Here is a 23,333-nt window from a genome sequence, read left to right as displayed (position 1 = left end):
ATTTTTCGAAATTTCCCAAACCGGCACCCTTTTTTTGAATTTAAATTTATTTTTAACCCTTTTTTTAAAAAAATTCTTTTCTGAATATGTTGCACAATATGGTAGGCCCACTGTTCAGCACCCATACCCGTCGACCAAGAGCCAACATGGGCCTAAAAGATGTACATCCGAGCTGCCAACAAGATGAACCTCTACTGGGCCGGCACGTACCAAAATTTGAAATGCCAAGGCCCGTATCCAAGATTCCGAAGGAGGAAAAGCATATAGGCTAGCAAAACGCCGACAAGCACATCCGGATCATCATCCTTTGCTAGTTGCTACAGGCACGGTCTCGACGTCCCCTTGTTCTTGGGGCACTTGTCACTTGTGGCACAAAAAGGCTGGGCCGTCCGTGCACTCATCCATCTCGTGCCCACAGCCACAGGGCCGCAAGTTGGGCATGGCCCGCGCGGTCCTTTTCAGAGGATAAGCGTCAGCGTCAGTAGCTGGCCCCGTTACTGACAGTGAAGAAGGTGGTTTCAGTCAGCGAGCTGAGCCTGACAAAGTTTCTGATGAAGAGCAGAGTACGCATACACGATAACTTTGTCTATGTTCAAAATGTGATCCAAGCACTACACAAAGCTAAACGTTCTTTTCTGTTCTTCAAATTTGGATATCTCAATAGTTAGATTTTCCACATGGAAACGATACAGGCTCTTGATTTTGGCCAGCCATGGCGTGACTGGATTGCCACCTTGCTGGCCACTTCCACTTTCAGAATTTTGCTTAATGGAGTGCCGGGAAGAAAATTCAAGCATGCCCATGGATTGCGCCATGGTGACTGACGGTGGGTGAGTACCGCAAGTAGAGATTCGTGGGAATCCCCGTTTAGAGATTCGGCTAGAGGTGTAACGTGCAATAGGATTCCGACCGTGTGACGACCGGGTGATAGGGTGGTTTAGACAAGTTCGGGCCGCTGTGAGCGTGACACCCTACGTTCTGTGTGGTGTAGATAGTTGTATTCAGTTGGATCTAAGTTAGTTGGATCTAAGTTAGGGTCGACCAGATCTGATCCTTTTGCACATTGCCCATCTATTCTACTTATAGCCTTTCCCGTGGGCCCTGGGAAGAGGCGTACCGCCTCGAGTGTGAATGCGGCGCCCTCTGAGGGGTGCTGACCAGCGAGTGGCGGCCACCAATCGGACGGGGTCCTGCGCCGTGGGCCAGGATTTTCGTCACCCAGGGTCCTCTTCAAGGGACCTCGGGATACCCTGAGGTCTCTCCCGGGGCCTGCACATCTTCCGGGGCTGCAAGTGGTGCCCGCACGCCAGATGGGGTCCTGTGTTATGGGCCACAACTGTCGGGACCCGAGATCCACCTCGAGGGACCCCGGGATGCCCTGAGGTCCTTCCCGGGCTCTATGCATTGCCCCGGGTCTTTCCCGTGCACTGCTCGGGGTCATCGGCGCTCTTCTCCACGCCTATCCAAGTGACGGGCGGCGTAAGTGGCGGGGCTCCCCCACCGTCCATTGCCAGATGATGGTGACCCAGGCAGGAAGTCCCCCTCTGTTCCGGTCGCCGCGCCATCTGAGAGCACGCTCCCCCGTAATTATGTGGTTCAGGGAAGGCGCGCCGCCCACGGGTCTCAACCGGTTGTAGCAGGGCGGGCACATTAAATGCTTTGTCAGGCAATCCCTCCCCCTTGAAGGAACCATACCATCCCGAAGAGACGCTTAGCTTCCTTCAGTCTTGGGACCCCTAGGAGACGCCTCAGTTTAGCCCATTACTGCTAACGGGTCAGGAAGGCCTTTTACCCTACTTATCCTTGATTTGTCTAGGGCTGGGGGAACCACGTTCCGGTGGCGCTGACAGCGACCCATTGTCGCTGATGTTATTCATCCTTGCAATTGATCCACTACACAAATTGATTTAGCTAGCGGCAAGTAGAGGGTTGCTGCATCAGGTCCTCCCAAAATCAGCTAAACTACGTTGCTCCCTGTATGCTGACGATGCGGGTATATTTGCCAATCCAGACCGTAGAGAGTTAAATAACATTAGCCAAGTGCTCACAATCTTTGGAAATTGCTCGGAGCTTAAAGTAAACCTGAACAAGACTAAGATCTTCCCAATTAGATATAGCGAGGAGACTGTTTCAGAGGCACCGTTGAATTTTTCTGGAAAAATGTGTAAATTCCCTGGCAAATATTTAGGCCTTCCCCTACACACGCGGAAGCTCCGGAGAGTGGATGTTCAACCTCTACTCGATAAAATTGGAGGGCGTCTCCCAGGTTGGAAGGGAAAGATGCTGACCATGGCTACCCAAGACACACTTGTCAAAAGCGTACTTACGTCGCAGCCAATTTATCACCTGATGGTCTTTTCGCCACAAAAATAGCTCATGAAGCAAATTGAAAGGATGCGAAAAAGTTTTCTTTGGAAAGGACAAGAACCGGAAAAAGTGAGTGGTGGCCACTGTCTTATAAACTGGCCAACCTTGGAGGACTTGGAGTACTTGACCTGGAGCGGCTAGCAAGAGCCTTGCGACTTTGTTGGTAACGGTACAAATGGAAAAATGATGGCAGACCGTGGGCAAATCTGGATATACCCTATGACAACACGGATAGAGACCTTTTTAGCCCCTCAATTATAGTCACGGTTGGAAGAGGAGACAAAACATTTTTTTGGCACTTGATTTGGATCAATGGGGCAGCCCCGAAAAACATAGCCCCAAGCCTTTTCTTGAAGGCTAAAAGGAAGAATGTGACCGTGTTTAAAGTGCTACAGAACAACACATGGATTCATATATATGCCCCTTCCAGACTAGCGATGAGATATATGAATATGTAACTCTCTGGGAGGAAATTAGATTGCTGTCACGAGATGAAGGAGCTGAGGACCAGATCACTTTCAGATGGACAACGGACGGAGAATACACCACAAGCAGCGCTTACTGCATCCAATTTAAGGGCTGTTTTAAAAAAATTATCAATCACCCCAATTTGGAGGGCTAACGCTGAACCAAAATGCAAAGTCTTTGCCGGAATCCTTCTCCACCGGAAGATACTCATTACAGGTAATTTAGAGAGAAGAGGATGGCCACATGACCCATTGCGCAAATTGTGCAACTCTGCACCTGAAACACCTACTCATCTTTGCAAGCACTGCCCTTATACTTGTGCGGTTTGGATACAGGTGGTCAAATGGTTTGGTCTCCAACAATTGCTGCCTAGTAATTCCACAAGCACAATTTATCAATGGTGGAAAAGGTGCCGAAAGGTTTTTAGTAAGGAACAAAAATCTACCTTTGATGGTCTAATGATGTATTTTTGGTGGAATATCTGAAAGGAGTGCAGCCGACTAATTTTTCAACAAGAATTCAAGGAAGTTGTAGACGTGGCGTACCTAATAAAAAAGATATCTATCTTTATCAAGCGGCCACAAATCTGAGAAGGAGCTCGGGATCATCGCCCTAATTTTTTCTTGTGGTTCTTTTTAGCATAGTTGCTGCTGGATTTTTTTTCTCTCTTTTGGTGTTTTTCTTGTTCTCTGTTTGTTCTCTTGTAGTCGTTTAAGCCTGCAAAGGCTTCAGTCGTGTAAGGGTTTCAAATTGTTTGTTTTTCTTTAATTTTTTTCTAATAAAAAATACAGCAAATCTCTTGCCGTTCCGAGAAAAAAAAAGAGAACAGAGTACCCGGTTGCAATACGGGGATTGAATTACCGCGCACAATGTTTCGTATACAATGCAAAAGGAAAGTGGATGCATCCCTATTACAGTATATGGAAGCTGCAGCAGCAGTGCAGCACCTTCCGAGACTTGACATGCCGTTCTTGCTACCTCGCTGTCAGACAAGATCGCCGCCGTGCCAAATCTATCTGCTACAAATATCCCTCCCTCCACGGCTCCCCTGGCTGCCGGAAAGGTGAGTCGGAGGAAGGCCTACCGATGATCCTCCCCCGACCCGGTCTCCACGTGCTTCCTGTCTGATGGCGATGACCAAGGGCAAACCAACGAGTCGCTGTGGAATGTCGGTATCCTGCCGATAGAGCCAGCTGCGTCCAAGCTCTGGAGCCAAGCGTGGGCTTCACACTTCGCCGACGATTCACGGCCGGAAAACTGACACCGTGCCAGTGCGCATCAATTCACTAATCGGACACGCAAACACGCAGCTAATCTCAGCTCGTCGGCTGCTTGCGGCTCACTCAACCGAGGCTTCCATTGAGAAAAAAGAAGTGTTTTTAGTTTATCAGATAGTATTTGTGCACAAGAATCAGCTCCACATCACGCGGCGCCCGCGCTGATCTCCGCACGCGCAAGTTGCAGCAGACTAGGACAAAAGATCCATGGGCCAACATGGACATCGTCGACTTCGATCCATTTGTCACCGGAAAGTCGGCAGGAAAGTTCAGGAAACCAGAATTAAGTATATCGACTGGACAGGATAGGCCTCGAGGATCAGGTCCTGGGGTTAAATAATATAAAGAACGAGGTCATTGCACAAGCTGGGGCCAGTGCAAGAGGGCAGGAATCGTGAGTCAGACTTTTGACAGATCCAGAGCTGCCGGCTCGTCGGTGCCGTCCGCTGCCGGACTAGAGGCGGTGGGAGTTGGGCCGTGCTATTGCTAGGCTATCTCCAGCGGATGCCTGTAAAGGGTCCTGTACTCTATATATAGAGGAAGATTCCGTTCTCTACTACTTCAGCAGCGTTCTCTAAATGGTACTCTAAAATAGAGAACGCTACAGGTTTCCTCTATATATAGAGATTCTCTCTCCTCTTCTCTATTTTTTCTTTACGTTTCAAACACTGAATTAAATAAAAATAAAATATATCCATAGCGTTTGAGGTATGATAAATACGTACATACAAAAATTTGGAACAAAATACGTTTCTAATATAGGGTTTAATGTATAGAGAACGAGATTTAGAGAACGTTGTTGGAGAGAAATGAGATATAGAGGAGAGAATCTTGTAGAGAATTCTGTAAATGAAGGATGTAGAGGATGGGATTTGGAGGATATCGCTGGAGACAGCCTAGACGGCTACGGTACAATCCTTTAGATCGTACCAACATGATATGAATATGAGATGTATAACTTGTTAGGATCTTAGCACGGCAGGTTATATGACACGGGTTCGTATTTTAGACCGTGCTCGGATCAGCACGGTACGAAAAATGATCTGGCGATCTGTGTGTAGCCCGTTGTTCTAATATCAATTAATTTGTCAGTAGAGTCATTAAAAAAGATAACTTTTTATTTTCTATGCATAAGAAATCTCTTCGTATAGCGACGAGTATTTAACTATACGAGTATCCACAGAATGATAACTATAAAATATACTGAGGACCGTGTTTAGGCTGGCACGGCACAAAGACGTACCGGCGTGCCTTGGACCGTGCTTGGCCTAGTAAAAAAGACCATCGTACCGTTGCGGCATGAGGCACAAGAGGGATGGGCCGGATCGGCCCGACCTAGCCTAAATCCCACCTGTATGCTGAATGACCGAGTCACCGCGCCATGTTTCGTTAGAGAAAAGAGATCAAGAATGTTGGTACTTGGCATAGACTTGAGAGGAAAGAAGTTTGGACAACGTATAGACCAGCCATACCGAGAGGGTGTTTGATTTCCGGTGCCAAATTTTAACCATATAATCTTATCATTTAGAAATATTAAATATAATTTAATTATAAAATTTATTGCAAAATACTTAGGTTAATTCGATATATTAATTTATAATTAGGGAATGGCTTCCGTGGCCTGGTAGTATCAAAAGAAAAACAGAAATAGCTGCGCGGGGCGGCTCGTGGCTTCTGTGGCGGTCAGGGGCGGCACGCAAAGCATTTATGCGCGCACGATCGCCGGAGAATTCTGGGGCGAGGCGTTTGAGTTTGACACAGCAGCAGCAGCAGCTGAGAAGGATGCTTTGCTCTGCTTCTGGAAGCCTTGGCACCCGCCTCGGCGCATTCCTTTCAGACGGCCGGGCACGTGCGTTTCGTTTCGTCACCGGCTCTTTCCTCTCTTTCTCCGCGCTGCACGTACGCCTCAAACCTCGCTAGGTTTCATGGGCTGCGCGCATCCGTTCAGAACAAGGACGAGAGCCGTCGATTCGGGCTTCTTTCTACGCGGTTGAGTCCGAGAAGGACTTCCATTCCTTGAAGCAAGGAACATCTGGTCCGTGCTTACGTCACGGGGCCCGTGGCCAGTGGTCGCCCCTGTTCGTCGTAATGGTTACTGAGGCTAATCAAATCTGCTGTCTTCTCGATGGATTATCGCACGCGGTGACGGAGCGCGCGCGAGCTCGTCGTCGTCCCACTCCCAGCGCGCGTCCCGGCTGCCTCAACTCAACGACGACGAGGCAGGCCGTTGCCTTGCTCCTCGAGGCCACACAGGCCACAGCGGGGCCTCGTCATCCGTAATAAAAGCACGATTTACTCTTTATTTCGTCGTCGTCGTCGTCTCCGTGACTCCGTCCTCATCCATCTCTCCCTTTCCCTCGCCGGATAGCACCCAAAGGAGCGTGTCGCTTTCGACCTCGTCTCGTCTCGTCCCGGCGGCGGCGGCGGGATGGCGGACGCCCATTCGTCTGCCCGCGCTCGGCGTCTGGCGGGCCCCAGCCGCCTCGCCACGGCACACTACGGCGCCGCGCATACCACGGCGCGCACCGGCCCCGATGGGACCGGCGGCAGCGGCCGGGCCATGTGGCGTTGCATCCGGACCCGCGCGATGCGACGGCCGCCGGAACGAGCAGGGGGCAGCGAGAGCAAAACGGACACGGGAGGGGGATGTGGTTTGCCGGCGTAACCTGACAGCGATGGGCCGGATTAGCAAAAGAGATTTGTGGTGCTTGACGAGCCGGCGTGCAGTTTTGTCGCCCCCGTTCTGGCTGCTGGCTTGGCATTTCTCGCTAGTACGTGCCGCACGGGCACACGGCGCACCGACCGGCTCAAGGTAGGATGAACTCGCCCAAACCGTGGTCCGCGAGACCCGTGGCGTTCATTCACGCCGCGGAACACCCACCACGGCGGAATCAGCAGAAGCTGGCCGCTTCCCGAACGAATCGCGGGCATGGGGAACAGAAAAAGAAAAAGAACGGAACCCCCTCCCGTGCCGGCTCTGCCGGCAGACTGCGCGGCCGGCGCGCTGCGGATAAGGCTATTCTATTCCGGCCGGGGGGCCACGCGGCCTGACGAGCCGAGGCTTCGCGAATCGCGATGAGCCCCCGCTGCCCGCCCATCCCGCCATCCTGATCCGCCCCAGCGCCCCCCGCGAGGAAAGGGCAGGGTCCCCGAGCCGAGCCCACAGCCCCCACACGCCACGGGTGATCGGCGTTCCCGTCCTGGATCAATTCTTCCCTACCTTTCCGGGTGATCGGGTCGGCGACCAGCAGCGGGCGCCCGAGCGGCGGCCACAAGCGTGGCGTCGCTGTTTAAATAGCTCCAGCAGGCCTCCCCGGCCCTTCAGTTCAGCCTCGGCTGGACATCGACTCGGGCAAAGGTGAGCTCGGCTCTCTCTCTCTCTCTCTCTCTCTCTCTCTCTCCATTTGGGGATCTTTTCCCGTTGCCAATCCCCTCGCGGTTTTAGCATTCCGGGCGACGAGGACTGAAATCTCTCGGAGGATCAGTCGTCTGCTGCGAGCACCAAGGCCCTAGTCATGGCTGGTGCTGCCCCTGCGCAAGTCATCACCGCCGGGTTGCTCCCAGGGCGTCCGCTTTCTCCTAGATCGTTTCCCCCCAAATTTCTGGCTTTTCCCGATGGCCTTGCGGGGGCCGGTTCCCCGGGCCCTCGGTTCCTGCGGATTTTCTAGTTCCGATTTGGCGTCGGAAGCGGCGCTCGCGTACTTTGTTGTTCTGGGCGTCCGGGGATACGAGGGAAATGGGGGACCCTGAGAAAGCGCCCCCATGTTTCCCTCGCTTGTGCTCTCCCCTCGCGCCTAGCGAGTTGTTTGACGCAGTTATATGGAGTTTGGAGTAGTAGTGTTTTGTGAGTCCCTCATGTGGATGTTCAGAGCCAATTTGGTCTGACAGAACGTGGGTGTTTCGAGTTAGTTCATTAGAAGGCATGTGTGCCTTAAATATCCAATCTAGTGCCCAGTGTTTTCATTCCTGCTGTTGCCTTTCCAACTGTATGTTTTTACTAGATTCTCGTTTTATTATGCGCCTTACTCTAGAAAGGCCAATTCACATAAGACTTACCAGATTTATTGGATCATTTCTAAATGGAGCTATCATTCCCTTCCATAGTTGTTGTGCTCCAAGGCTTGGTGATCCGAAATCTGCCATCTTATGCATTTTTGCTTGTGATTGCAGGAACAACTTGGTGCTCTAAATATAATCTAAAAAATGGTCAGCGGAAGGCCTGAGAACGGTGAATTGGATGCATGGTTCAAGAGCCTCATGGTTTCCTCAAGCAACCAGAGGGGGCAGGCTGAAAGTGGTGGTCCGTTGCCTACATTATCAGGATGGAAGGACCTTCCAGTGGAGCTGCTGTTGAGGATAATATCAATTGTTGGAGATGACAGGATGGTCATTGTGGCTTCTGGTGTTTGCACGGGCTGGCGTGACGCCCTGGGATGGGGAGTTACTAATCTTTCCCTCTCATGGTGAGCAAGTTTCTATCCTGGTGTTCTGAATTTCAATCAACGCCATATTTACACCTATGAGTCAGTTTTGGCAGAATGGTCTGATTATGCTTGATGATTGAAAAGATTGCACACTAGTTGTTGGATTTCAAAATGTTAAATGATTTTGTGATATTCCTACTAAATCCTTCCTACTATGTTGTCCGTTCCCTGTGGGCCATTTTGCTATCATTCAATCATGTCTTCTGTAAATGAAATCAACTAACCCCTTTGCTAAACTTATCCATCTTGAACTGATGTTCTCATCCTTCCTACAAGATGCTGCAACCAATTGGCCATGTTAGTATTATGTTTCAGGGGAAAGTGTTAAGAACTTTTGTTTGTTTTGTGTTTCATGTTTCGCTGTATGTTGCTCTGACAGTTAAACCGTAAACTTTCCACCCTATTATCCTTTATTTCTATATATTATTTTTGCTTCTGAAAGCAACCTGAACATTTTTATTTCTGTTATACAAGTCAACAATGGGCTCCTCCGATATTGCTTTAGGTGTATGTAACTTGCCAACTTGTATGCCATGTTTATCCACGTGCTTGTTCCATAAGAAACTTTGAAACGACACTACCTTTGATTGACTTTCCCTTTGGTTTCCTTGGGAGAAAACCTTCCAGTCTATGATTTGTCTGACTTGCCAAGCCACAAAGTTGCACTCTTTGATTTAAAATATGGGTGACGAGTGGAGAAAACCAAGTCAAGAAATGCCTTCCATATAATATAATAGTTCTTTTAGCTTGCACAAAAGATACAACTGCATCAAATTACTCGAACAAATTGTAGTTGTCTTTAAGCAAAATTGCTAATCCATTACTGACCTGGAGGTTCAATGCAATGAGGGTGGAACATCAAATGTACACTAACACTTCAATCATACAACAATATCTTCTGCTGCTGGATGATTTATTGTAGTTAACACTACTTTCATCCTCCTTCCACACTCTTGTTTGCATTTAAGTTCCTTTGTCAACCATCTCTCAAGATGCCATTTTTTTCCCTGCTTTCTCCAAACAGCCAAACCCTCTGTGTTTGTGTACCAAATCATAGTTGGCTGACCTGAAAATTGTATCTCCTGCAGGTGCAAGCAGAACATGAATAGTTTAATGATATCTCTTGCTCACAAGTTTACAAAGTTACAAGTTCTCACTCTTCGCCAAAACAAACCTCAGCTTGAAGACAGTGCAGTAGAGGCTGTTGCCAACTACTGTCATGATCTACGTGAGTTGGACCTCAGCAGAAGCTTCAGGCTGAGTGACCGCTCCTTGTATGCCTTGGCCCATGGATGCCCACGGCTTACAAGACTGAACATTAGCGGATGCTCCAATTTCAGTGACACTGCCTTGACTTACCTTACTTGCCGCTGTAAAAACCTGAAGTGCTTGAATTTGTGTGGATGTGTGAAGGCTGTAAGTGATAGAGCTTTGCAGGTACTATTTATTATCTCAAGATTTACTAACCATGCTTTCTAGTATGAATGTCTACTTAGTTTCTATAAATTTGATGCAGGCCATTGCTCAGAACTGTGGGCAGCTGCAATCTTTGAACCTAGGCTGGTGTGACAATATTACAGATAAGGGAGTGACCAGCTTAGCGTCAGGATGTCCTGATCTCAGAGCTGTAGACTTGTGTGGTTGTGTTCTTATAACAGGTATTTGATCTGATTCTTTGTAACTTAGTTCTCTTTCGTGGTTGACAAATATGGACAATGGATTCTGTACCTTCTTTCATAGGTGGATAAACGGTCAGTAGGCAGTAGCTAGCCCGTACTGGCAGGATGGTTTTAGTATAGAAGGCTTGCCATCAGCCATCTCTGCAAGGTGTTCTGCAACTTAGAAGCCTCGTTCACAGCACTGCCTACCTTGGTATATTAGAACACAGCAGCCGAGTTTTGAACTTGGAAGCTTATCTTAAATGCTTGTAGGAGCACAGTTTGTGGAGTAACCGTGGGAGGGCATGCACGTGCACATACACGCACTTGTTACACTTGCACTTGTGCAAATATCATAGAGCGAGCATGTATTCATGTCAGCATGCTTGCTTAGTCTCAGGGACAACTAAACATCTTAGGTTTGGACTTTGGACATGAAAGTGGTAGTGTTGTTGATATTCTTCTTCTTTTTTTTCTTGAACATGTTTTTCCTAGTGTAGTTAATTTTTTTCTTTTTTTTCTCAAAACACATTTCTAGTGCAGTTGATAACTGAATAAAAGAGTAAACTTGTTTGTTTTTAAGTAGATATCAATGTTTGCTGTCTGTTCTTATAGCTTCTTGTGAGCATTGAATATCTGAAACCTAATTTTTTTCAACTCTTCATCGCAGACGAGAGTGTGGTTGCTCTTGCTAACGGATGCCCGCACCTGCGGTCGTTAGGCCTCTACTTCTGCCAGAACATCACGGACCGTGCCATGTACTCCCTCGCGAACAGCCGAGTGAAGAGCAAGCGCGGGAGGTGGGACGCGGTGAAAGATGGGCTTGCGAACCTCAACATCAGCCAGTGCACGGCCCTGACGCCCCCAGCAGTGCAGGCGGTCTGCGACTCCTTTCCGGCGCTCCACACCTGCCCTGAGAGGCACTCCCTCATCATTAGCGGCTGCCTCAGCCTCACGTCGGTCCACTGCGCCTGCGCCCTGCACCCTCACCGCGCCGGGCGAGCCCTCTTGCCCAACCATGCGTACTGAGGATGTTTGTGGCGCATGGCGCTCGTGAACGACCGGTGTTTGCCTGATGGTGGTCCTGATGGTGATGCCGTGCTCCCGACCTAGAGGAAGCTCTCTTTGTACATAAGACTCAGAACTGGTGGTGTAATAAGACACTGCTGCTGTAGGACTTTGTGTGATAATCATGGATTGGGGAGTGTCTAGTGGGTTTGCATGTACTCCAATGCCACCCCGGACACTGACTAGAAATGTTGTGGTATCTGGTGGATTTTCTGTGATGGTTCTTGTGTATTTGTTCCATGGGTTCTGTAGAGTTGGAGGCAGAATTGCAGATTTGTTGAAGATTGACGGCAGAGGTATGGCTCTGCAGGAAAATTTTGCAGAAGGAAAATTACTTGGTGAATTGAACTGTTACCTTTGTAGTCACTCCGAAATTCTCCGCTATAGGTCATAAATACTGCAATCTTACGCTTTTCAAAGAAAAACAAATACTGGAACCTTGGTGCTAGTTGAAAATGTAGCACGCATATTGAAAAAAAAGAACAGTTTATGTCCAATCATTCTTGTCGCGTTGTCGAGTCCCCGCTATCATCTGCAATGATTCTTTTTTTTAAAAAAAAATAAATGCAGCAATAATTCTCGCCCAAAAGGTGACGTAGAACGCCGCGTAGAAAATGGTTTCGCTGGGCCTGGTGAGGTCATGCATTGCGGGTCCCACAGCGGCAGGCCCTGTGCTTGACTTGCTATCTCTGCTTCGGATGTGCATCGTCGTAGTCAACTCAGTAATCACCGGAAGTGCGATCTGAACGTGAGCACAAAATTTTGTTTTCTAGGCGTGGCATCGACATGGATCCTTCGGTGTTAATGATTCTTAAAATGAATCTCGATGCGAGGCACTTCACCGAAATCTCAGAGGACTCCTGTGATTTTGTTCGCCACAGCCCACAGTAGCCCATGGGCGTCGTTCCTAACCGAGGCGGGCCCATAGGTGTTCAGCGGCCCAAGCGCACCTGGGCCAAGCAACTGCACGGTCGCACGCAGGCGGGGCGGGACGCGGGCCTTGCGTTCGCGCGTCATGTCCACGCAATTGTCCATTTGCTTTGCACCCTCCGCGCGAACCGTGTGCGCGGCGCGGGCGGGCCGGAGCAGCTGGGATCTCCGCGCGAGTTCGGCGCCGACCGCGCTGGCCACCGTGACGACGCGCATCGACGGGCGCATGGCGGCGCGACGACGACGAGAGGTCGCCGCGCGCCCCTCTCCAGCCGCGGCGGCGCCCCACCACTGCTCGCTGTTTCGCACGCACCAACCGGGCCGACGACCCGATCACCCCCGACACCCGCGCATCATCCCGCTGCCCCCGCAGCTGCCGCTCGCTCGTTGGCCGCACGCGCTCCCGGCTTCCGCCGATGGGGCGGGGCGTTCCGGCACCGGGTCCTGGTTGGTGGCTCACCTACTGCCACGAAAAGCGACCCCTACTCTCTTCCCCCCAATCAAACAGACTCCTTTTCGCCGCGTGACCAGCCGGCGTAGTCTCCGATCGACGCCCCCACCGACTGGACATTCCGGATAAGACCAGACCGGTGCGCCCGCGCCAACCAAGTCAACAATCAGCGGCCCCCGTTCCCGGATCACGCTAGTGCCACCACTACTATTCTAGCCGCTCCAGGGTGACTGTGTGAAGTCAATGCGTGTACCGGGTCCGCGGCTGGAGTGGCAAGTGTAGGCTCTCGCCGAACCCCGGCACCCGCAACGTTGTTGGGAACCCGCGAACTGCACAGGAACCCCTACAGAAAATCGTGTCGCTTCCCGTGAAAATCTGCGCGGAATCGCCGAGTTTTCCTGCAAATCTTGGTTGGGTTAGGCCAGTAGCAGAGGCCGTGCGTGGGGCCTCGTTGTTATACCCGCTCCCCAGCTAACGCACGCGCGGCGCCCACCGTTTCCTCCCCTCCCCTCCCTCCTGCCACGCCCCCGCTTGTCTTCTCGCCCTCCCCCACCCGCCGCTCCCGCTCCGCGCTCCTGCCTCACCCGCCGCCGCGCCGGCAGTTTACCCCGTTCGCCTCGACCGGCGGAAGCTCCGACGTCCTGCACCGGCCAGTCCTTGTGGAGGTACGTGCCTCTCTCTCGCCCCCCTCTGCTTCGGCGAAATCATGCATCTTCGTCCTTCCCCCTTTCCTGGGCCCGCCCCCCCTTCGCTCGAGTGGTAGCGGCGGACCGCACGATTGCCCCGTTCTCGGTGATGCTCCGGGATGGGGCGAGGTTCCGCGGCTTCGAGGGAGGAGGAGAGGGGGATGATTAAATTAGGGAAGGGCGCTGTGTTGATCGGAGCGAGGGGAGAAACTGGCGGTCCCGCTCGTGGGGATCGGAGCATCGCAGGGCTCGATCGGAGTGAAACACCGATTGTTTCAGCTTCGCCAACTCATCTGTTGATCTTTGCTCCTGGCTCAACGAAAAAAAAAAGAATCTAGTCTCTAGCCTCAACTCGTAGCTGTAGGCTTCGTGGGAGATTTTTCTTCTTCCTCGTTCCTCATCCGATTTCTGTAGCCGTTTAGTGCTTATTTTCGTACCACCACTAGAATATTCTCGGAGAATACAAGTATGTTGGTTTTCGCTGGTCTACCTTTCACATCATTTATTTATCCAATTATAATTTAAACAGCTGTTTTTTTTGTTCCATCTGCAATATTGTCTTGGTTATGTAGTCCGGGTATATGGATAATAATTGAATACGCATATGCCCAGTAAGATGTATGCCTACCTTTGGCCTTTAGGTATACTTCCCACTCGATTTGATTTTCGTTGCAAGTGCACCAAGTTAGTCAACATTGCAGGTCTGGGGGTAAGGTTACCAAGTCTTAGAAGCAACTCTTTTTCGGTGTGGGCTACCCTTTTTCATTTTTTTTAAGAACATGATGTGGACAGCATGTTTTCATAATGGACGGTTGGATTTCATCGATCCACTTGCTTTGCCAGTACAGCTGTGACTGCAACCGTCGTGCAAAGTCAAATGAATAAGACTTCAAGATGACGATGTATTACTAATTGTCTTTCCTTGCGCTTATACATGGTCACATATAGCTATCAGAAATCATATCTTATGAGTAATAAGCCTTTGATGGTAGCGAAAGTAGCCGAAACAAAATAAAAGAATGTTGTAGCAAATCCGAAGCACCCTTTTGTATTTCTTATTTATTCTTTTCTAACTGCAGGTGTTAGGAATTATCCGTGCTGAATTAATCGGTGGAAGCTGCACATTCACTGTTTTTATCTCAGATCTCAAAAGTGATAAATTGACCTGGCTGGCTGAGAATTGTGAGATAAATAATGTCTTTCATTAGGCAAGCAGACCCATCAGCATCCTGTGCGGAAAGCCCTTACATTCACAAACTTGGCCCACCAGGCTCCGTTTTCCCTGCACAAAGATTTGCCTCTGGTAAAGAATTGCTTCATCATTTACCTCAACCATATAAAGCTGAGGGCTATAGACAGTCTGATTTCAACAGGACAGCGGCTCATGTGTTTCAGAACTCGTTTTACAATACTGATAGCCATGTGGAATCTCACTTCAATGAAGCAACTTGTTCTCCAGCAATCTCCAATGTATCTCAGCAGAACTCCCAATCTTTATCAGACAATCAGACCTCCGATCTTGAAGTAGAGTTTGATGAAGATGAGATGAGGCTAAAGCTTCAGGAGCTTGAGCATGCTTTACTCGATGATGGTGATGAGATCTTTTCTGATTTGTCAGGGATCATTGACGATGAGTGGAATGATAACATGAAGAACAATGACTGGACTAATACCATGAAGAATATCATGAGTCCGGACTCTCCAAAAGAGTCATCACCAGAATCAAGCCTCTGTTGTCCTGACAGCAATAATGGAGAAACACGGGGCCCAAAGCAGTTGCTCTTTGACTGCGCTGAAGCAATATCTGAATATAGCGTCGACGAAGCGCAATCAATCATAGCAGAACTACGACAGAAGGTTGCGATTCAGGGAGACCCTTCTCAGAGAATTGCAGCCTATCTTGTGGAGGGCCTTGCTGCCACAATACAGTCTTCAGGAAAAGGGATCTACAGGGCTCTGAGGTGCAAGGAGGCTCCTACTCTGTACCAGCTTTCAGCTATGCAGATCCTCTTCGAGATCTGCCCATGCTTCAGGCTAGGCTTCATGGCTGCTAACTATGCTATTCTTGAAGCTTGCAAAGGTGAAGAGGTTGTGCACATTATTGACTTTGGCATCAACCAGGGTAGCCAATACATAACGCTGATCCAGTTCCTACGGAATAACAGTAACAAGCCACGTCTTTTGAGAATAACTGGTGTCGATGACCCAGAGTCAGTTCACATGGCTGTTGGAGGACTAAAGGTTGTTGGGCAGCGACTCGAGAAGCTTGCAGAGGACTGTGAGGTCCCATTTGAGTTCAGGGCAGTGGCTTCTAATATTGAGGATGTGACACCTGGAATGCTGGATTGCCGTCCTGGAGAGGCCCTCATTGTTAACTTTGCATTCCTGCTGCACCACCTGCCTGATGAAAGCGTCTCAATGGTGAACGAAAGGGACCAGCTCCTCCGTATGGTAAAGGGTCTCCGACCGAAACTAGTGACGTTGGTGGAGCAGGATGCAAACACTAACACCACTCCATTCCTTGCAAGGTTGGTTCTCTCATGCAAATTTTTACCTTACACAGTACACTTTGTCAAAAGGAATTATGACTATATTTGTTGAGGGTTTGTGAAAGAAATATTGCCTTTCAACTTTAGGATTTGCATTATGGCTTAGTATCTAAGTCATTCCTCATTTAAGTTGCATTATTCGTTTGACACAGGTTCCGGGAGGTCTATGACTATTACTCAGCACTTTTTGATTCACTAGATGCAACCCTTCCAAGGGAAAGCCCAGATAGAATGAATGTGGAGAGGCAGTGTCTTGCACGAGAAATTGTCAACATCTTAGCTTGTGAAGGTTCTGACCGTGTGGAAAGGTAATTCTTAATGGATTCTTCTGGAGTCGTCTCTTCCACGTTGCAAACTCCAACTTCTAAATTCCACTTACAAAAAAACAATGCTATTATGCTGCAGGTATGAAGTGGCTGGGAAATGGAGAGCGAGGATGGCAATGGCTGGTTTTGTGCCATCCCCATTTAACAGCAATGTGATCAACGGCATAAAATCTCTATTAAAATCGTACTGTGACAGGTACAGGTTCGAGAAGGTCCATGATGGCCTCCACTTTGGCTGGGGAGACAAGACGCTCGTCGTCTCGTCGGCATGGCAATAGAAGCTCGGATCTTAGCACTGCTGCATTTTAGGCGCACCTGGTGCAAGGGCTGTAAAGAGATTTCTACCACCGTATTGTTGACCTACCATATACTCATGTCATATCTGACCTTAGCGTGCTGCTTGTAGACTTGTAAGGTCTGCCTAGTTTGTTAGATGAAATATGTTGTGCGTTGTACACAATTGTGTAGGATCACTGTGGTGTACTTGATTTTGCCCGCCCTTTGGAGGGGTAGAATCGCAATGTGCCGACATTGTTTCATGTATAAAGTACTGTATGGATGCTCTAGTAGCTGATAGATGGGATAAATAACAAGAATTCGTCATCCAGCAGGCTGTTTGGTTCTCATCCATACTGTTCCACATCTCTTGCCAAATCTTATCACCTCAAGTCTGGCTACAACACAAGTCTATGGAAGGTGGGTTCTAGAGCCAAAACACTACGCCACGTCACCAGCTATGGCACGGCCCAAACAGCTGCGACAAAAATCGTGTGGCGAAGCTCGGCGGATTGTAGTCAACTAAACACGCGCGCTCGCTCGTGCTGGGGATGATTACATAACCATCCATGAGATGAGAATCTGAATGCTTGTGCGGGTCAACATTTTGACACATGAGGTTGCGAATGCAGGGCATCGCCATCAGCCCACTCATCTCTATGTGCTACCTGCTAAAACAGGCTTTCAGCCAAGACTGGCGACGGCTTCAAATGCTCGGTTTATCCACTTGGGGGCTGCGACCTTGCAATTTTGCAAATGACAAAGGCTTCGACGAAAACACGCTGCAGCTGCAGGTCTCCGGCGGGCGGCTACTGCATATCTCTATATACGAATCATGCACCACAGAGGGCCAGCGAGCGTGACCACGTCGCGGGCCGTTCGATCAGATAGGCGGACGGTTCAGATCGCGCAAATTCTGAGAAGCTCACAATGTTTTCACAAAACCGCTCAAGCTTCACTTAAATCAAACCGCAGTTCGAGGACCCTCTCAATTTTTTTTCAAAACTCCCCTCAGATTTTGCTTAAATTAACCCTTAGTTCGTCTTTGATTATTTCACAAAAGAAACCTCGAATTTTTACGAAATGAACCCACAGACCAATCCTTCTCTTCATCAGTTTGAAAAATAAACCCTTTTGCTCACGAAATTAATCCGCAACCCGTTTTTGCTCGTGGTTTCACAAAAGGAACCTTATTTTCTCACGAACGAAAATCCATGCTCCACCTCATGATACGTTATTCTTGAAAAAAGAACTTTCATATTTTATACAACTAGCCCACCACAATCCGAGACCCTATTTTTGTAAGAAAAAAATCGTGTCATTTCTAAATAGTATCACTGCTTCCATAAAATAAAGTACCACAACAACATAAGACCATATTTTACTAAAAATATAGTATCATACCACCGTTCTTCTATGGCTTTCCGTGCTACCTCCACAACAACGTGTCGTATTTTAATATAACCCCTACTTTCTTAAAAGAAAATACCGTCACGTCTATTAGTTGCCAAATTCCGTGATCCAAAGTCCAACTCTCCTCATTTCACAACTACATTAAGCTCCAGCTAATTATGCTCCGCCCTCCTAAAAAATAATTTTACCACTTCTTTCACAACAACAAATATAGAAAAAAAATATCGTAGTTCCATTTCGATACCTAAAATAATATATTACTTAAATAATAATGTCGTGATAATAGAGTGCCCAAAATAAATATCAAGTGCAGCAACAAGTTGTAGACCATGACACCTATGCAAAAATAATGAAGCGAGGGATTTGTCTTACCTACGTTGCTTAAAAATTGTACATTTATTTATATATAATAATTACTTAATGTATGAACTAAAGTCTGTATCAAGTATAATAGTACGATACGAACTACAAGCTTTGAGCGATAAATCGGCGTGCCTTTCCAGTGTACACTGATCCCTCGTTTCAGACTTTCAGTAGAGATTTTGCTGGCTGCATCCTCTATTCACTGAGAAAGAAAGAAAGAAAGAAAGAAAGAAAGAAAGAAAGAGTCAGTCACGTGGGCCTGACCGAGGTAAAATGGACGGCCAATAAGAATTACGGCGAGCCCGAGCAATGCCGCCTGTGGGAGACATTCAGCACTGAACTTGATGGGCCGCGAGCATCCCGCAAGTTCAAACTTGAAACAGGAAACGGGTAGCACGAAGCAGCAGCACAGACGCCGCGAAAGAGGAACGCGCGAGCACATTGCACGGCCCCTGTACTTGAGGTGGTAATGGACTATGATCCTAATAATTCTCTCATAATTCAACTTGTTCTAAGTATTGTTAATTTAAAATTTTATAAAATATAAATCCAGCCTTTTTTAAGCCCGGTACTTAAATTAGCTAAACTAAATTTTAAATCCCTTTACCGCTCATACTCTCAACTAGTTGCTGCCGCTCCTTGCATTCATTGCATTGCAAAGTCATGGATACCAATGCCATTGCCATTGCCATTGCCTTCTGGTCGACGCTGGACCCAAGAACAGTGGCTGGGATCAACCGACGGAAGCCATTGACTGCTTGATTGATCATTAATTTTTCTTTCCATGTAGTAAAGACAATAACGACACGGTTACGTGACAGTACATGATACATATTGTTACACGCGCTCCCGTATCACGGGAGAGGAGAACCGTCGATTTGCACTCGCACATGAGAAAGAGAAACCGGAAAAGAAATTCTTCGAGACGGTAGCTAACACGCGTGCTTGCTGCTCTAGTATCAGCACGCAGTAAGCAGATTCCGTGGACCGCGAACTGCCTTGCTAGACCAGCCGGTCCTCCTTGCGGGCGGCGCCGTCGACGCCGTCGGCGACCTTACTGTTGCTGCCCTTCGCGTCGGAGCCGCAGGCCATCTCCACGTCGTCGTCGGCGCCGCCGGCGGCGTGCTGCTTGCCGCCCCGCCCGGCGCCGGCTTTGTTGCCGCCGCTGTTCCGGTAGATGGCGTACAGGATGAGCTGCACGGCGCCCAGGAAGCTCCCGCACCCGTTGGGGATCTGCACGCCAAAACCAGACACACATGCCGCACGTCACGCATCAGTCGTCAGTCTAGTCCAAATTACACAATTGAAGGTGGCGGCCGCACGCCGCGTGCATGTGGCTGCAGGCTGCGCGCATGGTGCTTGTTCCGGCAGGTCAAGGGCAACGGCAGAGCCCGGGACAACGAGCGAGACGTTAACCGACGCAGCAGGAACGCCTAGAAGCTACAGGCAATTTTACACGCACGCCTAGCTCATCACTATATGTCCCGTCGAAATGGAGGAGACGACGACGACACTCGTGTGGAATGCTTAATCAATTGCTTACCGCGACGAAGGGGTCGCGGCCGAGCAGGCCGTAGACGAACCAGGAAGTGCCGCACAGGAACACCGCCAGCGACAGCAGGAACGGCATGTACTCCACGCTCTTCGTCTTCACCACCAGCCTCTGCACGCACACACCCGCACGAGAGACACGAACAGTTAGCAGTAGGGTTCACCTACCGGTCATGTCACACCATGCACACCACACACCACGGCCATCAAAGAAAAGAAGAAGAAGACGCGCGCGTACCATGATGGAGAGCGGCGAGCCGTACATGCAGATGGAGCAGACGGTGGCGGCGATGCCGCAGAGGAGCTTGCGCCCCTCCCCCCGCAGCGCCAGCAGGGACACCAGCGCCACGGCAGCGAACACCGCGGCCACCGCCGACGCCAGGCCCAGCATCCGCAGCCGCGTCCGCCGGCTCGACGCGAACACCAGGAAGACCACCACGTAGACGACCTCGATCGCCGCGCCCGCGCCGTTGATCGTCGACACCAGGATGTTGTTCGGGGACACGAACGGCAGGCCGTACCTGCACACATGTACAGCAAGACAGCATATCATCAGCACGTTGCTTGGGGGGGCCGTCAGAAGCCTGATTTGTTTTTGCCAGTGACAAAGTTCGTCTCTGCAGGTGCAGGATGCCTGGGTGGTCGTCCAGGCATTCGGGTGCGACGGACCGTTGCACCGAGCAGAGCCACGTGGCCGGACAGCAGGGGTCGATCGATTCAGACGACGACAGGGACGCATCTTCAACTTGATTGTTTGGCCTCGCCCACGGCCCATCTAGGAGTAATCCTAAATCCTGTGGGAATTGGGATGGCCTGCTGGCTGCCAGATGCGCGACACGACTCATATGCTGTCCCTTCCAGACAGGCAACAAAACTGACCACTAAAATTTTCATGATATATACCAGGACTAGTAGTCTATCATAAACGTAAACTAAAGCCAATAATATTACAGTGTTAAAACTAATGAGCTTATTGCAGGTGGTTTAGGATGAGACAGGTTTTCTTAGCTTGTGAACTAAGGCTTTCATCATTAGAAACTCTGTAGGCCATGATTTACGTGAAATTGTGAAAACCCCCACTAAATTCCCAAGTTTTGCGTAGGGTTACAATAGACCTTGGGTAATTATAATGTGCTGCTATTATAGTCCTTGGGTAATTTTATGGTATCACCTAATAATGACCGTAAGAATGCTATGTTGGTTACTAGTATGGAAATTAATCGTGAGCGGCTGTTTTTACATACCAAGCTGATAGGAGGCAGTTGAGGAGCGTCATGTTGTACGGCACTCCTGAGAAGTCCTCTGTTGATCTCCTTCTGATTATCCTCCAGAAGGTAGGCCTGTGAAACAACAAAAAAAAAAGGGTTTTCACAGATCAGTTTAAAGCTTCAGGTAGTATGATGACTTGCAACTCGCATCAATGGGCCGGGGATTAGCAACGGAAGGACAGCAACGTGTTTCGAATGAGTACCAAGAAATGGACAGAAAGAGACGTCTACGTAGCTGAATGAAGATGGCAACAAAATCTACACGGTGTATTGGTTGCTGGAAGTTTCCAGCTTAAAATAATCAAATAAATGAAGCGAAATAAGATATGCATAGGCCCCACAGTCATGCATGAAGCAGCTTGTTCCTTGAGCACAAATCTTCTTTATATTTGTATATATATGTGCAAAAATAATGTTGTGCCTGCCTGTCGTGGTTTGTGTGTCTAAACTACAATCTAGAGGTAAATACTTAATTGGGCCTTTGACTACTACGATTTTTCAAAGAAACTATTACGCTGATTTTACCCTCTCATGTTAATAGCAAAAATATATAAAAAAGGGGGTGCTACTTCAGTACTTACACTGGGGATAGGAAGAGAAAGAGAGCAATGACATTTCCTGACACACACAAAAAAAAAACAGAACATTGTAAGTGGAAACCCACAAGAAAATCACTGAATATAGGCCGACTCAAGAGGAGCTGCAACAACACTCTCACCAGAAACTCCAAAGATGAACTTCACCACATCCTCCATCCCTTCAAACCCTATCTCAACAACCTCTTGGCTCTTGCGCCTGTAAAACCTTCTCCTTCTGAGCTACTAGAGCAAAACCAGGCAAGACAAACTGAGAATTGTTCTCCAGAGAGGGAGATGTGCAGTGCACAGCAGGGTGTTCAGCTGCCCAACAAGAACAGCTAAATGACAATGGTGTGTGTTTGTGTCTCTGTGTGTGGATGGATGGATACATGGTTGGCTGCATGTATATATAGCAGGAGAGTTGGAAGGAGGAGGGCATCTCTCCCTGTCTATCTCTGGTGGCAGGCCAGGGTAGGGTGCCCGCTGCCTGCGCCCATTGATTGCGTTCTTATCTTGACCACCATCTGAAAACGAGTCCCCCAAGCACAGACGTGGAGCGCCGGGACAGTGAGCAGTGCGGCTTCCAGCGCCATCAGATCCCGGTGTTCTTGTTTCCCGCCACAGAAAGTCAGAATTCGCGCATCACGATCGACCCAGCACTCGGGCCACTAGCTCATTGAACGTACTGACGAACTTCACACTTCAGTTTCTTTTCAACCCTGTGTGATTTGTCTACAATTTTTTTTGTGGTAAATGCTGTCTGCTTTTGTTTGCTTGGTGCAAATGGTGCCTTTGGAACGATCTAAGCAGGCGCTTTTGTTTCACAAGAGGGAAGAAGAATGAAGAATCCACCTGTTGTTAGCTTTACCGATCATGCTGTTCTTTTTTTTTCGTCCGAGCGAAGCCTCTGAAGCCTCCTGACGGAGCTAGCAGCAGAGTGTTCTGGGCGCAGTTGATTGGAAATTGCACCTGAATGATACCCCAAAATCTCAATCAAGATGATTTCTCATGATACTCCTGAATGATTCAGTAGTCTATGTCGAACGAGTTCCGGAAAGCATCCAGTCCCAACAGCTAATAATAACATTTAACGGGGGTCAAAGCTGTAAACTGGCACAGTACAGGTTGGAGTGATTTTTTCTTTTGAAATAAAAGTACAGGTTGGAGTAGTGTTCTACTGCTGGTGTATCACCAGTCTCCTACGGGCTACGGCCATTCAACGCACGTCGATCGATCCACGTACGTGGGCGACCAGCCAATACGGCGCCGCCATGCAACGCCAGCACGGCACCCTTCGTTCGCTTCGTTACAGAAATCTGAATGTCTCTGATGTCGCCATGCTGACAGGCATTACATTCACAGGAGGTCGATCGGTCAGGATGGGGTCAAACTCGATCGATCGACACAAACGGCGCCGGCCGGAACGACGCGTCAGGTGATTGAGGATGGATTTCAAAGAGGATATGCTTGCAGAGTTGCAGTGCATGCAGCTTAGTGAGCCATACCCATACGTGCATGCATCAGCAGCGAGCAGAGGATATACTTGCTGCAATGCCCGAGACATCAACGGCTACGGGGATCTGCGATAGGCTGCAGGGCTTGGCACAGCCGCTGGTCCAT

General features: G+C 49.0%; 3 protein-coding genes across 3 annotated transcripts; 2 read left to right on the top strand and 1 right to left on the bottom strand.

Moving 5' to 3' along the window:
- Positions 1 to 7,309: 7,309 nt before the first annotated feature.
- LOC112884864 (F-box protein SKP2A-like) lies at positions 7,310 to 11,665 on the top strand. Its single transcript, XM_025950475.1, has 5 exons — positions 7,310 to 7,470; positions 8,283 to 8,575; positions 9,685 to 10,033; positions 10,113 to 10,254; positions 10,925 to 11,665. The coding sequence occupies exons 2-5, from the start codon at positions 8,316 to 8,318 to the stop codon at positions 11,281 to 11,283; spliced, it is 1,110 nt and encodes a 369-aa protein (XP_025806260.1). The 5' UTR covers positions 7,310 to 7,470; positions 8,283 to 8,315; the 3' UTR covers positions 11,284 to 11,665.
- A 1,512-nt stretch (positions 11,666 to 13,177) lies between these two features.
- On the top strand, positions 13,178 to 16,871 carry LOC112885782 (scarecrow-like protein 1). Its single transcript, XM_025951429.1, has 4 exons — positions 13,178 to 13,368; positions 14,469 to 15,917; positions 16,091 to 16,246; positions 16,344 to 16,871. The coding sequence occupies exons 2-4, from the start codon at positions 14,584 to 14,586 to the stop codon at positions 16,540 to 16,542; spliced, it is 1,689 nt and encodes a 562-aa protein (XP_025807214.1). The 5' UTR covers positions 13,178 to 13,368; positions 14,469 to 14,583; the 3' UTR covers positions 16,543 to 16,871.
- A 2,188-nt stretch (positions 16,872 to 19,059) lies between these two features.
- On the bottom strand, positions 19,060 to 22,082 carry LOC112883936 (bidirectional sugar transporter SWEET1b-like). The gene is made up of 6 exons (XM_025949207.1): positions 21,854 to 22,082; positions 21,717 to 21,753; positions 21,112 to 21,207; positions 20,106 to 20,388; positions 19,860 to 19,979; positions 19,060 to 19,549 (listed from the first exon to the last, which is right to left on the bottom strand). The coding sequence occupies exons 1-6, from the start codon at positions 21,888 to 21,890 to the stop codon at positions 19,319 to 19,321; spliced, it is 804 nt and encodes a 267-aa protein (XP_025804992.1). The 5' UTR covers positions 21,891 to 22,082; the 3' UTR covers positions 19,060 to 19,318.
- Positions 22,083 to 23,333: the final 1,251 nt, after the last annotated feature.

This window comes from Panicum hallii, chromosome 3 (assembly GCF_002211085.1).
Source record: "Panicum hallii strain FIL2 chromosome 3, PHallii_v3.1, whole genome shotgun sequence".
Lineage (NCBI taxonomy): Eukaryota > Viridiplantae > Streptophyta > Magnoliopsida > Poales > Poaceae > Panicum > Panicum hallii.
Note: the sequence above shows the minus strand (reverse complement) of the source record. Positions and strands in the feature narration are given on the sequence as shown.